This window comes from Squalius cephalus, assembly GCF_949319135.1.
Source record: "Squalius cephalus genome assembly, chromosome: 21".
Taxonomy (NCBI): Eukaryota; Metazoa; Chordata; class Actinopteri; order Cypriniformes; family Leuciscidae; genus Squalius; species Squalius cephalus.
This window is the reverse complement of record NC_137142.1, coordinates 26,578,631-26,591,746: the sequence shown is the minus strand read 5'-3', so window position 1 is coordinate 26,591,746 and position 13,116 is coordinate 26,578,631. Positions and strand designations below refer to the sequence as shown.

Here is a 13,116-nt window from a genome sequence, read left to right as displayed (position 1 = left end):
TATAACATTGTAATTTCAATACTCAAATCTCTTTGCTTTTTTTTTAAACACAAACAAAAAGTATTCATAGCCAGACTTTAAGTGTGTGCACGTCTGCGCAGAGACTGCAGACGCAAGAGATGTTCAACTCAACGCACGTCCGATTTTATTACTCAGACAACAATAACGTCATACAATACAATGGTTAATAAACAAGGAAAAGTACACAGAGTTAAAGATACGACTTAAAACTTTATAACAACTTCAAAAATACATGGTCTTCTTGACATTTTTTATTTATTTAAAGAGTCTCTCCATTACTGTCCACGTCTATTCAGTAATCCAACAAAGTTAGTTTTTACTAGTACATCTATGTATATGTATATATAACCTATGCAGAATTATTATTTGGTGAATTAAATTAAATGAATGACATCAAAATTTCTCATTCAGCTTGGACGAGAGCTGATATTCTCGCTGTCTCTTTAAGAGCCTTGCTTGAGATTTGTTTTCAGACTCACACAAACCGTCCTTTACCGGTTCAAACCAGTTTTCTGAGAGTGCGCAGTAAGTGTAAACAGGAAGAAGAGTGCAACATTAAACAGCGTCGATGAACGTTATGATACATTGACATTATCTATTTGAAGACGCGATGCAGGTGTACAATAATAAGCTCGGTTAAACGTTATTAATGTATGTCTAGCACACGACGTAAAAAGAGTCAACAAAAGCTCTTAGCGAAAACAGCGGGTAATGCTAACTGGCGGTTCTGACAAACACATCGTTTTGAGACGGATCGCGTTAACTTGCAAGAAGGCATTTCAAATATAGTTCAGAAAGCTTTCATCTTTGCACGCGAATGACTGTCGTGTTTGTCAAAGAAGAGATCTGCAGGTAGTTCATGCAGATAATTTGCGTCCGATTGAATTCCGCTCCCTACCGGTGACTCAATGGCCTACTAACCCACTAAGTTAGTGAATCGGGTGATTGGTCCGTTTTCCTGCGGAAGAAACGCTTTGGCTGACGACTAGTCCGATACTTCCAACAGCGGCAATTTAATACAATCCAAAATGGTTCAGAAAGACAAAATAATCGAGTCGTCACAGCCAGAGAATGAAGTAAATCCAGTGCCAACCGAAGCTGTTGCAGATACGCTGTGTCCAGTTGACGAGCCCAGTATCGGAGTTGAGCGAACAGGCCGAAGGAAATTCATCACTGGTGTTGTAGAGGGTGAGCAAATTTAGACAAATTCAACCTAATTGTTACATACTGTCGTCAAAATCACGTATATTCAGCTATATGTTTTCACTTAATTACATGCGCTGTTTAATTAGAGCACATAGTTATATATTCTTTAGCCATTGATAGATTGTAGCATCTGTGTGTGGAATGTGTTGCGTTTGTCAAAACCGTTTGTTGCACTTATATTGTTCACCACAGGCTTCTATGGACGGCCATGGACTATGGAACAAAGGAAAGAGCTTTTCAGGAGGTATTGTGCAAATATCATGTTCCTTTCTTAATCACATTTTCTAGCATAATTGTATCTATTCTGTATAAATTTGTATTTTATTTTTGTACATATATTTTGTATCTTGTCTATTGTGTACATATGTTTGCGTGTGTGCGTATTATATTATTTGTCTCTCTAGTTCTGATTCTGGGATTGACACTGTTAGACAAGTCTAAACATGCTAGTATTGCTTTTGCAAGATTAACCTCAAACAAAAATCATAACTTAAATTTATTGTGTTTCAGGCAGCAGAAATGGGGTTTGAACACCTATCTGTATGCCCCAAAAGATGACTACAAACACAGAATGTTTTGGAGAGAGATGTATTCTGTTGAGGAAGCAGGTGATATATCATATGTCCTTTGAAATTGTAACAGTTGTTAGTCTTTTATATGGTTTAAAATTTATTTGTGTAATTTTCTGTCTTTTTTTTTTTTTAAAGAGCAACTCACAACTTTAATAAGTGCTGCTAAAGAACATGAGATTGAGTTCATTTATGCCATTTCCCCTGGCCTGGATATTACGTTCTCAAATCAGAAGGAAGTGTTGACACTTAAAAGGAAGTTAGACCAGGTAAGAATGAACCTATTCAGAAGCTTAAACAGCACTGATGTCAGTGTTTTTATGACCTACATTCTTAATCTCGGTCTGTCTTTTGTGCAGGTCACTCATTTTGGGTGCAAGTCTTTTGCCTTACTGTTTGATGACATCGATCATAACATGTGTCCAGCTGACAAGGAGGTATTCAGCTCTTTCGCACATGCCCAAGTGTCTATCACCAATGAGATCTTCCAATATTTGGGAGAACCTGAAATATTTTTATTTTGCCCCACAGGTAAGATTATTTTTATCAACTAACCATGCTGCTTTGTGTGATTCTATCAAATGTATTGTTTCTATATCATGCCTTATCATAATTATTTAATGTGTCCTTGTCCTCAGAGTATTGTGGAACATTTTGTTATCCAAATGTGCCACAATCGCCTTACCTGCGCACAGTAGGTGAAAAGCTGCTTCCTGGTATTGAGGTGCTGTGGACAGGTAAGTTGCTTTTTCTTTGAGTGGACTGGAATAATAGTTTGAAGATATTAAAAATGCCTTTTTGTGTTTGAACAGGTCCAAAGGTAGTTTCTAAAGACATAACTGTTGAATCTATTGAAGAAGTCACGAAGATACTGAGGAGAGCCCCTGTCATCTGGGACAATATTCATGCTAATGACTATGATCAGAAGAGACTTTTCTTGGGGCCTTATAAAGGCAGATCCACAGAGCTCATTCCTCGGCTAAAGGGAGTCCTCACCAACCCCAACTGTGAATTTGAGTCTAATTTTGTGGCCATTCACACGTTAGCCACGTGGTATAAGTCTAACATGAATGGAGTGAGAAAAGATGTTGTCATGAGTAAGTATTTCTTTATGGAAACATTGTAAAATATATATATATTTTTAAATGTATGTACATTTATAACACTATACTTTGTATTATATTACCTTTGCATCAAATTACTTAACGCTGCTGTGAGGGTGTTTCTAATATAACGGCTATTGAAGTGGCTGTAAAACTTACAACTTTCCTCTTTTGAAAGTTGTAAAAGCATTATTGTGGAGTTTTTCCTTTGCTATGTGAGCAAATGGGAACATGAAAAAAATATTTAATGTAGTCTCTCATTCACCACTATATAACTTATAGTTATAGAAAATGATTTCCGCTTCTTAGAAACACAGAAATGTGAAAGGGTCAATTGCTGCGTTTATTACAAATTATTCATCCATGGACCTTTTTTTTTTAAAAAAAAAAAAAAGGTTTTAATAAATACTCACAGGAGATTTCAGCAATTAGCAAACAACAATGTTCCAATCAATCCCCACCCCAATAGACAAAATTCCACCTAACTTTTTTATTTTTTTATCATTCTGATATACATCACAACAGGGAGGAAAACGGCTTTTAAATCAGCTAGAATTCAGACACAATTAGCATTCATAAGGAAAAATCTTGCTTTATTTTTGATATTCTACAAAAAATGTTATGCAAAAGTGCTGTTTTTTTTACTAAGTGAATATTCAATATGTCGATAACGGGCTGTTATTCATCAACTTTATCATATTTGTGTATTTATTCTTGTCAGATTGTAGCTTCATTGCTTCTAATTTCTGTTTAGCTGACGGTGAAGACAGCACTGTGTCCATCCAGATAAAGCTGGAAAACGAGGGCAGTGATGAGGAGCTAGAAACAGACATCCTCTATAGCCCTCAGATCGCGCTCAAGCTGGCTCTCACTGAATGGCTAATTGAGTTTGGAGTGCCTCATCAGTACAACAGTAATTGTCTTTGTGTGATATTTTTTAACATGATCTAAGTTGTTTTGAATTTTGGTAACATCTATCTTAACCTTTCTCCTTTTTGTTGCAGGTCGGCAGGTACCTCACAGTGGAACTAAAAGCAGTTCTGTGGATGTTCCTGCGCTCACTTCTCCCAGCCTGGACACTTCCACTACAGTGACTACAGTCTTCCAACAGCCTATCATGAGTCCAGATGTGCCACTTAGCGATGAACTGCACGTGCTCTGCAAAGAAGAAGAGGTGGAGGTGGAGAAGAAGGAGTCCGACGAAGAACCCATGGAGATGGTTGTGGAGAAACATGACGAGGTGGAGGACAATAAAAATGTCAACCAGATCCTCACAGAGATTGTCAAGGCTAAGATGACAGAAGATCTCAAACCCATGGACACAGACAAAGAGAGCCTGACAGAGTCCAAGTCCCCAGAGATGTCCATTCAAGAGGATTCAGGCAGCGATATTGCACCGATGCAGACTGATGATCAACTCAACAAGGAATTGTTTGTTCCAGGTCCCAATGAGAAACCACTGTTCACTGCTGAAGCACTTACCCTGGAGGATTTAATCCTGCTGGCTGAACTCTTCTACCTGCCATACGAACACGGTCCAAAAGCAGTGCAGATGCTAAAAGAGTTTAACTGGTTGAGAGCCAATAGTAATTATGTCAGTGTTAACTCCAAAGCAAAGGATCCAGAGAAGGTGAGAAATGACATATTTAAAAACGGATAGAAATGCAGGCTGGTCAATATGTAGTGCTTTTGTTCAACTAGGTGTCAAACTGAACAAAAAAAACTCTACTTTCATGGGAAACCTAGGATTATCAGGGACTTTTTAAAATTGCATTTTTCTAGGCCTGAAAAGTCATGAAGATTAATAGAATTTTAAGAAAATAAATTCCTGGAAATTCCAGAATTAATGTACTTTTTTCTATTTGATGCTTCACATTACACTATTTAATTAACTGACTAAACGTTGCTCTTGAGTAGAGTAAAACATCCTTTGTGATCCTTTGTCTGATTTGTGAGCTAATTTGTGATTTATTTGCAAACTTGAGTGAATTTGAATGATTTTTAATGGAAAAGACATCTAAAAGTCATGGAAATGTGTTGGTCAATGTATGGGAACTCTTTTTCTCTGTCATGGCCTTGTTTTGTCCATGTTGAATTAAATAGGAAGTAAAAGTGTTAGTTCAGTAGACAGACAAAATGGTGGCAATGCAGTAATAATTTGCACCACATGGTGGTGCCTTTATGATAAGAATAAAATACTCACTTTTTAGGTAACTACACATTTTTATTAGTTGCTGCAGAGCTGCGTTGAGGCAGTAGACTTTAGATACAGTGGTAATAAGGTGGTTTTCATATGTTTCACATAGGTGACTGAATGGCAATCCAGAGCGGAATACTTTGAGGAGATGTGCTGCTCCGTCATCCAGATGTTCACCAGACTCTCCAACTCAGCCAACAGGACCATTCTGTATGACCTGTATCCCTATATCTGGGATATAAAGAGTATCATCTCAATGGTGAAATCATTTGTTCAGTGGTTAGGTAGGTATGGCCACAAATCTCTTTGCTCCCCCTCATTGTTTTTTAACCATGCTGAGCCCATGAAATGCTTAAGTCATTTAGTTGAATCCCAAACGATGAGCATTAAATTCGTCAGTCACATCCTCATCATTTTTTTAAACTAAACTTCAAGCATTGCACCGTTTTATAGTGACTTCATTAAGATTTCAGGTGCTTTAAATGCATTCCTTAATAGATGGCAGTGCATATTTTTATACTTAAGTAAATTAACACTTTCTACTCTATCATAAGACCTCAGTTCTCACTTACAGTATGAACAGCTTCCACTTGAAATTTCTTGGGCGAAGTCTGCCATTTATGGGAAAGTCTAGTGTACACTCGCTTTTCCTTACTTATTTTCACTGTGTAAATACTGTTTTCCTCTACTGACTGGATGCTGTCCTCATTGCTAGTTAGTGCCTCTTCTTCAGGCCACTCTTAATCTGGTAAAATGATTTGGATGGCTGTGGTCACAGTTGCCTGGGTGGGTCCTGCTGCTTGCTGTGCATTCAGTGCGTTAACTTGGCAACATCTGTTGCAATCTCTTTCGATCAGGGGTGTGATCGTGAAGGAAAATCGGCCCCTTATGCCCTAGCGCGCCGCGCATGCGAACTTGAAAAGCAAGGCGGCTGTGTAAGGCTATTCTGGTGCACCTTGAGCAATTACTTAGCAGATATGGTAAAAAAAATACATAATATAAAGATTATGTGTATTACACGAAGATACTCCACAAACAACCTCAGCGTATGCTTTACTCTAACTGAACTGGTCCGGTCTGGTCCAGCCTGAAAACACTTTTTAAGTGATACTACATTCCAGTGAACTGTACACAGTTCTCATGATCCTAAATTCATTTGTGCAGTCAGCGAACTGAAGGGTCTCTCATGAGAGAAACGCTTGGGTCATTAGCCAGCCCTTTTATTTACGATGATTTTATTGAGAGACCTGTCACTTACTGAGAATGCCCATGTTTGTTATCCATATAGCTTCTGGGCATCGCTACAGTGCAGTTAGAGTAATGGATTCGGTTCTAAATGAGGTTTTTGTTGGAAGTTGGTTGAGTAATTATAGCACCAGCATGGCCTGGGTTACCTTGGTAACCACATTTTATTCACAGGTTTCTGTCCAGCTTTATAACAAAGCAACACAGCAGGCAGCAACCAAAACTGGCATGCCACACCTAAATTGTTAGCTGATGGAGGGGAAAATCAAGTGTCTAATATGCTGCACTAATGAGTGTGTTCAATAGAAATGGAATCAAACACTTGATTGGCTTTCTTTGAAAACCCCATAAAGGCTTCTTTATGTGAGAACATACCCATGGAACAAATGTGATGTTGATTTAACTGACCCTTTAGTGTAAATTTATAGGGATGCACCGATATTTTGTCCGATGACCGATAATTCTTTATACTTGAAAGCCAATAACCGATATATATGGCTGATAAATCTAAATCCAAATTTTTAGATAATTTTTGAGAGCCTGATTTCAAAAACAAAAGTCTCACCATTAAAAGCCATGTCCAAAGCACTTCAACGTACATCAAAGATATACAGCACTGTAGCCTAGTTTGAACCAGTGCAAGTTTTACACTCCTTTTACACTACACTAAATAATGCAAACAAACCACTGGACAACATGACGTGCATATAAAGAATCAAAATGCATGTGCTGTTGATAAATAAATGTTATAGCATCTGCACAGATAATTATGAAATTATTTTAATTATACTGTATTGTTGATGAAAATGACACAAGAAAAATAAAAGTGCTAGTTATTATTAATAATTTATTTTTGAAAAAAAAAACATCTAAAATGTTATATTACTGTTTCAAATATCAGCATTGCTTTTTTTGAGCTGCGCTGGAGCTGAATGAACATTTAAACTGAAGTGCTTTGTTTGGGGGTTAATTAACTCAACGAAACGCATGCTATATGAGATTAATAAGCTATTTATACAACATAAACATAATATTACAACTTTTATCTTCACAAAATGATGCAAATGCACAAGTGAACTTGAACTAAGTTATGTGCTTGTCAGAATGTGTCCACAACTCTTGTTATGGATCCACTCTAGCCTATATGACAGACTTACGCTGAAAATTTTCCCCTTAACTGTGTTTTCAAAGTGATTTCAAGCAAATGTCGAGCAACCTTCATGGCGGACCTGCGCTTCTGAAGTGTTTCAGCTACAAATAATACAGTATTTATCTGTTTTTTATATATCAGCCAAATTTTCTAATCGGTTCAATAACTAGAACATTAAAAATGAACATATATCGGCCAATACCGATATGGTGGTCAGTATATTGTGCATCCCTATAAGTTTATTAGGTTTTTGTGTGGACTGTCCCCTCTCAATATGCTTTTCAGCCTTTGTTTAGATGGACAGTCCAAATCCCAGTGCATTTTCAGCCAGGCTAGCCAGCATTTCTGCCCCGTCCAAAGCAGTGCAGATGGCATTCAGTCAGCGGCTCACTGCTGTTGTGCTGAGATCACTTACTAATGAGCTCTTGTATTGTCTTTTCCCTTCGTTATGTACAGATGGAAGAGTCCTCAGCACAAGTGTCTACTGCTATTGGATGGACAGTGCCCGATGTATGCACAGTGCTGCGATTTATCTTTTTTTTTTTTTTCGGGGTTTTATAGATCAAATTCTTTTTCGTTATGTGCCCAAATTATTTTAATTTCTTTCAGTGTCTCAGGAAAGGAAAGGGTTTTGTATGAAGTCACATTTGCGCAGCGATAGCTCAAGTTTTAGGTGTTAACCCCCCAATTCTTTTCTCTGGCAGCTCTAACATAATTTTTGTTTCTATCAGTAGGCCCAATTGAAATGGCTCAGACAAGCTTTACCACACCATCTTAGGGGAAAATTGATATTCTTGCCTCATCTAAACATCTCTATAATAAAAATAATCCGTTAACAAGAATATAATTTTATGGATAAATAAGTAAAGGAATTGATAAAATTCCCCTCAGATGGTGTGTGTGCTGTGTGTCCTGCCATTTCACCACAGGATGTGTTAGTATGATCAAACTGATTGAAAACGGGGGAACTTTGTCTCCTGGATCTGCGCTGCATTTGTCTTGTTACATGACACTGAGTCCTCATCCCCTCACATTGGTACTGCTATTTAGAAACGGATGGATTTCAAATTTCAATATGCTTGTTTCTGCTTAACGACGATTAAAAAGTGCCCAATTTTATCGTAGTTATCTGCTGCTGGAGCAAATAGGGGTTGTTTCTTTTGAAGGGTCCAGATCTACTCCATCAATCATGTAAATAAGTTTCCATCGATCAAAGGAAGCGTCCACAGTGGTGGCTGATGAACAATGCTCGATAGTCATGTGACAAGGCAGATAGGTCTAAATGTGACTTCAGATGAAGGTTAGAATTCAGAGGGCTTAAACAGCTGAAGCTTATTTAGTACCAGCGAGTGAACTGATGACGTATAACAAACAAAATCCCCACACAGGCTGTTGTAGGAAAAGCGCTAGGCTACAGCTTATAATTCTTGAATATCTCATCTCTTCAAAACAGACAGAAACCTTGAGTTGAAGAGCTAGTACCAAACCTTATCCTAGATTGCATCATGAACCTCACTTATAACTGCTTGAGGATCATGTGAAAAACAAATTGTTTCAGTAATGTGCCCAAATCTGACTTTGCAGTCAGTGTAAGCCCTCTGTCATCGTAAGCTTAAGCTGCTTGAGCCCTAGGCAGAAGATATCCACGCTTTTTGTTAATCTTGAGGCGTTTTCCTTGATTGTAGTATCTACATTTATTTTCAATGCGTTATTTGGAAATAAGACACCTCTACCCTATACCCCTTCCCCCTCATTATGCCAGAAAGCCCCTCACATAATGTTTTCCGCTTGGATCTGATCTCAACAGGGTGTCGTAGTCAGTCGTCAGCACAGTTCTTAAGTGGCGACCAAGAGCCCTGGGCCTTTAGGGGCGGTCTAGCAGGAGAGTTCCAGGTATCCAATATTGAATTACCAGCAAAATGTTACACGAAGATATATTTTCGTTTGTTTTAGATGTTGGTGTGGTTGCAAAACGCTACGGGTTGGTCTGTTTAAGGTGAGCTGTCAGCAGCTGCACAGTAAAACAAAGGGGTGTTGAGCCACTTGGGCTTTTTTTCTGAAGTGTCAACTGAAGTGGTCGAACGACAACTGTCAGATCTAGTGTTTGGGGTGATGGTGTTTTCTAACCCAGCCTAAATTTGTATTTCTTTCAGCAACTGCCCAAATGAGATGCTGCTTTTCCCCTTGCGCTCGCGACAGCGCAGCATGGCTAGGTTTTATTTTATGACATCTTGTTTCTTTGCAGGAAACAGCGCTAAAATTATTTCCACATTTTGTCTGCGCCTGCGTCCACAACACTGCGCCTGCGTGTGCGACTGCGAGTCTGCCTACTCAAAGCTCCATGAACAAAGTGTTACTAATCCATAACCTCAACATTCGAAACATTTCAAAATAATTTGATTATCATAATTGGTGTGTCATGGAAAATATGTGATGTTTTAAGCTTGAAATTTTTGGTCATGGAGTTTTGCTCTGCGCTGTAGCATCATTCCTTTTCTCTACAGGACGTTCTAGCGCAGCGAAAAAGAGCGGGAAAGGAGCATCTCCTTTAGCCAGTTAAGCCTTTCTCAGACCAAGCCTGCGCACTTTTGTTTCATTTTGGTTTCTCTCAGAAAAAAAAGGTGGAAAATGATTGTCAATGGTACGTATCTTAAGTATGATGTTTACATGCTCTTGCTGAAAACTGACCAACCAGAGAAGCCAGTTTACTTGTGAAGGCATTTATTTCCATGCCTGTATTAGGCGCATTCTTGCTCAGCTCCTGTGTGAGGTTGGCACAGCTTGAGCAGGTAAACTCATGCTGAAGTTTCAGTAGCAGTGCAGTCACATGATCAAATCTAGAAAAGTTCTAAACTATTATATACTTTTGCTTTGGTCTCCACAGAGACTGTTACCAATTGATGGGGCAAATGATCTTTTCTACCAGCCACCACCATCAATGCCTACTTCTAAAATCTATACCATAAGGCCTTACTTTGCCAAAGACGAGGTAGGTTTTGGCTTTCGTTTTGTACTTGCTTAAAATTATAATCAAAATACTCAATTAAAATTACAATTAAAAATACTCACCAGGGTAGGGTTGTCAACATCATTATATATGTCTAAAGAATTTAAGTTTTTCAGGTAAAACATTAGCTTTTTGATGGAATTCAGTCAATCTGCTGTTTTATTCGAACTGTTACACTTGGTTGCAGACTTCCTTAAATATTTCATTTATATGTTGTTTTATGGCGCAACAAAAAACTATTTAATAGTGGTTAATTTGTAACTTGGCGGTTGCAGTGAAAATGGGCCTTAAGTTGTAACTTGCTCACAGCTGGTGCAACCGACCCTAGGAATGTTAGTTTTGTGCTTTATGTTGAGGGCATGGCTTGTCTACGGTAAGCTGTCTGTAGTATGAAAAATCTGTAGATGTTTATGTCTAAATAAAACTTTGCTGTTGGCTGCTTGAATTCCCATCTGAGGTGTCCCAGTTTAAGCTTTGCTTTTAGGTTTATTTGCATCACATCTGAAGCATTCTGCTGAAACAGCAGTCTGGTCCACCTGTTAGTCCTAAGAAGGTTCACATTTTGTGGAATGAGAGCTGTCAGATGCCTTCTCACACTGCATCTCTCTCACTTTTTTCCTCAGTCTGCCATCTATAAGGTCTGCAAGGAGATGTTCACTGAGAGCTGTGATGGCATTTCTTTCCCAGATGAGTCATCACCGGACCTTATTGGAGACAGGTGAAGTTTGAGCTTCTACTATGTTTAGTCACATTAATGTGTTATGCATGCTTGATTAATAACATGTTAACTTTGTACCATCATTTTCATCATTGCAGGTTTGTGGGAGGTTTTCTGACGCTCAGCCCAGACTATGGCTTTGTGCTTGAGGATGAAGAAGGTATCTGCGGCTATGCTCTGGGCACTGTGGATGTCAAACCCTTTGTAAAGAATTGCCAGATGAGTTGGATTCCGTTCATGCAGGAGAAATACAACAAGCCAGACACAGAGAAGGACCTGTCAGAGGCAGAGGTTTGCATGTCATGTCATTTCTTCTACATCAAACTCATCCTTAAAAGCCTGGAATATTAAATGATTTTTAGTTTTTTTTTAAATATAACCTTTTATTGAAGCTTCAGACAGAATCAGAAATCTTTGCTAAGCCAGCTAATTTGATTTGTATTCTTTTGGTTTCGCTTGCCAATATAAAAAAAAAATGCAATGAAGATACAGGTTATCGGTACTCGTTATAGAAAAGTACTAAAAATGAAAGTATCCAAATCGGCCTCGTTCTGGAAAAAGTTGAATCGGTGCATCCCTAGTTTTATTCAGGGGCCAAAACAGAAAGAAATATGCAATTTGCAGTTGCTGTTATTTATATGGCCTAAAAGTTTGATTAAATTCTGATAGCTTGTAATGCAATGAGATTTTATAACAATATAGCAGACTACTTAAATAAAAAGTATAGAAATATCAGTTGTCACTCTGTCTCCTAATAATAGCCTACGTCTTAGTTAGATGTTATTTAAATGCTTAGTTTTATGGTCAAAGCGATGTTTTCATTGTGGTGGGCAAAACAATTAATGCAATATAATAAATAATCTTAGAAATTTGCGTATCAAATATGATACAGTAGGCTTTATAAGATACAAAGGTTTGGAACATGTTTATGGCAACATCAAATTTTTTTCCCCTATAGAAAATGATGCTAAGTTTCCATGAGGAGGAGGAGGTTTTGCCAGAATCGTTCCTCAGTAACTTCCCATCGCTTATTAAAGTGGACATTCATGCAAAGGTTACTGACCCCAGTGTAGCTAAAAGCATGATGGGATGTCTCCTCTCATCACTGAAAGCTAATGGTAGGTAGAGTTAAGTTGTGTGACATGAACTTTTTATTTAACAGTGTCCTTGTTCCACATGATACTATTATTCATTGCTATAGTAATAAAATTGTTATTACACAGTAATTAGTCACTAATTGTACAGTAAAGCTGCTTTTTCATCTCTGTGTGGTCTGTCCCCTCTCACCACATTTTACTTTAGCTTTAATCAGCAGAACAATGTTTATATTAATCAATTTCAGATGCTGACATTAAAGAGGGATGATCTTTACTGTCAGAGGACATGAAAAGCTGCAGTGATTTTATTGAATGCTTTGTTTCATAAACACATCTTTTTCTCCTCAGGCTCGCATGGTGCTTTCTGTGAGGTCCGGCAGATGGACAAAAGGATGTTGGACTTTTATAGCAAACTGGGCTGCTTTGAAGTGGCCAAAATGGAGGGATTCCCAAAAGACGTTATTCTAATGGGGAGGAGTTTGTGAATCTGAGCCGCCTAGAAGAAAAATCACACAGAAGGAGCCTCCTAGAAAGTGCATAAAGCTTTGGCCCACATTTTAAGGCCCCAACTCGCTACCTGTTCATGTAAATATCACGTTTTGTAATGGCAACTCTGGTGCCCTGTAACGGTAGCTTAACTCACATCATTATGCTGAATGCACTTCTAGAATTTTAGGTGCTGTTCATTCACTTTGCCAGTCTGTGGTGGATGCTCAAGTGGTTTGTGTGTTCAGGGGGAGTGAGAAATGGAAAAAGAAGTGAAGTGAGTCTGTAAGAGTAATTCAGGACGCATGAGTTACTTT

General features: G+C 38.2%; 1 protein-coding gene across 1 annotated transcript; it reads left to right on the top strand.

Annotated features, from left to right (window-relative positions):
- Positions 1 to 522: 522 nt before the first annotated feature.
- On the top strand, positions 523 to 13,071 carry oga (O-GlcNAcase). The gene is made up of 16 exons (XM_079855613.1): positions 523 to 1,209; positions 1,420 to 1,471; positions 1,738 to 1,835; positions 1,935 to 2,065; positions 2,156 to 2,327; positions 2,435 to 2,533; positions 2,609 to 2,893; positions 3,654 to 3,812; positions 3,904 to 4,529; positions 5,206 to 5,380; positions 9,299 to 9,384; positions 10,376 to 10,480; positions 11,122 to 11,216; positions 11,315 to 11,507; positions 12,175 to 12,334; positions 12,662 to 13,071. Exons 1-16 carry the CDS (start codon positions 1,050 to 1,052, stop codon positions 12,796 to 12,798), a joined length of 2,733 nt encoding a protein of 910 aa, XP_079711739.1. The 5' UTR covers positions 523 to 1,049; the 3' UTR covers positions 12,799 to 13,071.
- The last annotated feature ends 45 nt before the right edge of the window (positions 13,072 to 13,116 follow it).